A 2,396-nucleotide genomic window follows, 5' to 3' on the forward strand; every position below is an offset into this window, starting at 1 on the left:
AAACGGGGTCATTGTTACCCAGTAACAAAATGATCCATTTTTGTTTCCGAAGTATTGCATACTGCTTATACGTATGATCAATAAATTATTATAATGTTTGGTACTCTGTGCCATGAATTACTAAATTAATACAATTAAAGTGGATCGAGAATATGCGTTATTTTGGAAGTGATCATAAGCGACTGAGTTACGAAGCGTTTACGGGGATGGAATGGTAGGGTAAGACATAATAGGAAACTTTTTAAATTGCATTTATTTATATTATGTCTGAATTGAAACATTTACAAAATAATAAATAATAGTAATTTTAAAAAATTATGTATTTGGAGCATATATTTATAACCTATATCTAATATTCCTATTTAAGCTTTAAAGAATTTATTATAAACAAAGATAAGACAATATTTATTACAAAGCTGTCAATCAACATGCCATAAAAATTCTGTCTCTCCATACATCATGTAAGTATTATGTACTGAAGTACTTTTTGATCTCCATCAATCTGTTAAAATTTAAGCAGTTCTTTTTCTTCTTATTATAATTTCATTTCGTGAGACATTGAAATTGTTTTATATTTTTCCCCACCAAATCAGACTTATACGAGCAATTATTTATTGTTACATCGTCACAATGCCGGGCTGCAATTTCTAATGATAGTTTTAATTTATTTAATTTAAAATATTTGCTCTCCATCTCAAATTAATACTAGACTTCCTCTGTACAAAATACTTTTCCTTTAATAATAGTGTCGTCCTGGTCATCTATCTAACACCTTTTACAGGAAAATTTTCGAATTGAAATAATGTTACTTTCGATCTAGATCAAACGTTACAATACAGTTAATCGGGGTCTCCTGCTCCTTTTCTTTCCACATCTGGTCTCTGATGTCTTCTATCTAACCATATTTTCGAGATTAAGAAAAGACAGACAGACAGCCAGTGAGAATTTATGTGTATATATATATATATATATATATAATTATAAATATATATAGGTACAAGTAAAAGTAGTCTGTAGATAATATTTATATTTCATATACTGTACTATATACAATATATATAGCCTATATGTTTGACATGTCTACATAATTTATATTTATACTTATTTTAAAAATAAGAACATATCAATCACTAAAAGCTTTCTCTCTCTCTCTTTTATTTATTTATTTAGTAAATCTGTATTTTATTATATAAACTAATTAGTTAATCTATACAGATGTAGTTACAAAATTATTTACGAGATTACATTATATAAAATCTATATAAATGTTATTTTTAGAAACAGAAATTTTTAGTTTAATTATTTTTTGTTAAAAATTTACATTAAAAGATTATCCGAATATTTAATAATTATTCAAAAATAAAAATATTTTATAATAAGTTAGCAATTTAATAAACAATATAAACAATCCAATTTAATACTATTTTTTAATGATATTTCAAAAAATTATTTAGATTTTTTTAAATTAAAAATCGTAAAGTTATTTATAAATTTTTAAAAATTTTCCATTTTAAATAACAAATTATAATAATTAGCAATAACATTGATTTACATAACTGTTTATATAGGCGTATGTAAAATTAGCTTGTAGAATTTTAAAATAAGTATTTTATAAAAAAAATATAATTCGTGTTTACGGTATAAAACAATTTTAACCAATAGGAAACGATCACGTGGTAGTAATACTCTGTTATTGGATGCCGGAGAAGATATAAACGGGTGAAAGAGTGAAAAACAGAACAGAAAGCAGCGAAGTTTGGTCGTTGATAGAAATGTCGATCGAAACTAACCACAAGCAAAATGAAATCGGATAATCGACAATACACGATTAGCAAAATAACAACTTGTTTCATTCTATTGAGTAACATTTTAAACTGTGTAACAGAAGAATGGGCCATAAATAATATTAACTCTAGCATAACTTGGCCAGTGAAGAAGATAGCGGAAATTGAAGGAGATATAATATTAGGGGGACTGATGATGGTTCACGAAAGAGAAGATTTACTTACTTGTGGACCTATTATGCCACAGGGAGGTATTCAAGCTTTAGAGTGTATGCTATATACAATCGATTGGGTTAACAGTCAGAAAGACTTTCTACCTAATATTACTCTCGGTGCTTACGTTCTGGACGACTGTGATAAAGATACTTATGGATTGGAACAAGCTGTAGACTTCATTAAAGGTAAGGAAAAATACTTTTTTAAAATAATATTTATTTAAAAGAAAACCGTAAAAAATGCAACAAATTTTAAGTTTATATCTTTCGTCAAATTATCAAATTTACAACGAATTATTGTAAAAGATTTCAAACAGGTAAAAAGTTCATAATTATTTAATATATTAAATGTAATCATTAAAAAGTTTATTTTAAAAAATAATTTAGAAAGTAATTA

General features: G+C 25.8%; 1 protein-coding gene across 1 annotated transcript in view; it reads left to right on the forward strand.

Moving 5' to 3' along the window:
• The first annotated feature begins 1,754 nt into the window (after window positions 1-1,754).
• LOC111638107 (metabotropic glutamate receptor 2-like) overlaps window positions 1,755-2,396 on the forward strand; it is a 10,185-nt gene continuing 9,543 nt past the window's right edge. The window contains exon 1 of the mRNA XM_023383749.1: window positions 1,755-2,185. Coding sequence (XP_023239517.1) covers window positions 1,801-2,185 — 385 coding nt within the window. The 5' untranslated portion in view covers window positions 1,755-1,800. The remainder of the gene's footprint in view (window positions 2,186-2,396) is intronic.

The sequence above is a fragment of the Centruroides sculpturatus genome, unplaced genomic scaffold (assembly GCF_000671375.1).
Source record: "Centruroides sculpturatus isolate CEXI.00-Female unplaced genomic scaffold, Cexi_2.0 scaffold1021, whole genome shotgun sequence".
Taxonomy (NCBI): Eukaryota; Metazoa; Arthropoda; class Arachnida; order Scorpiones; family Buthidae; genus Centruroides; species Centruroides sculpturatus.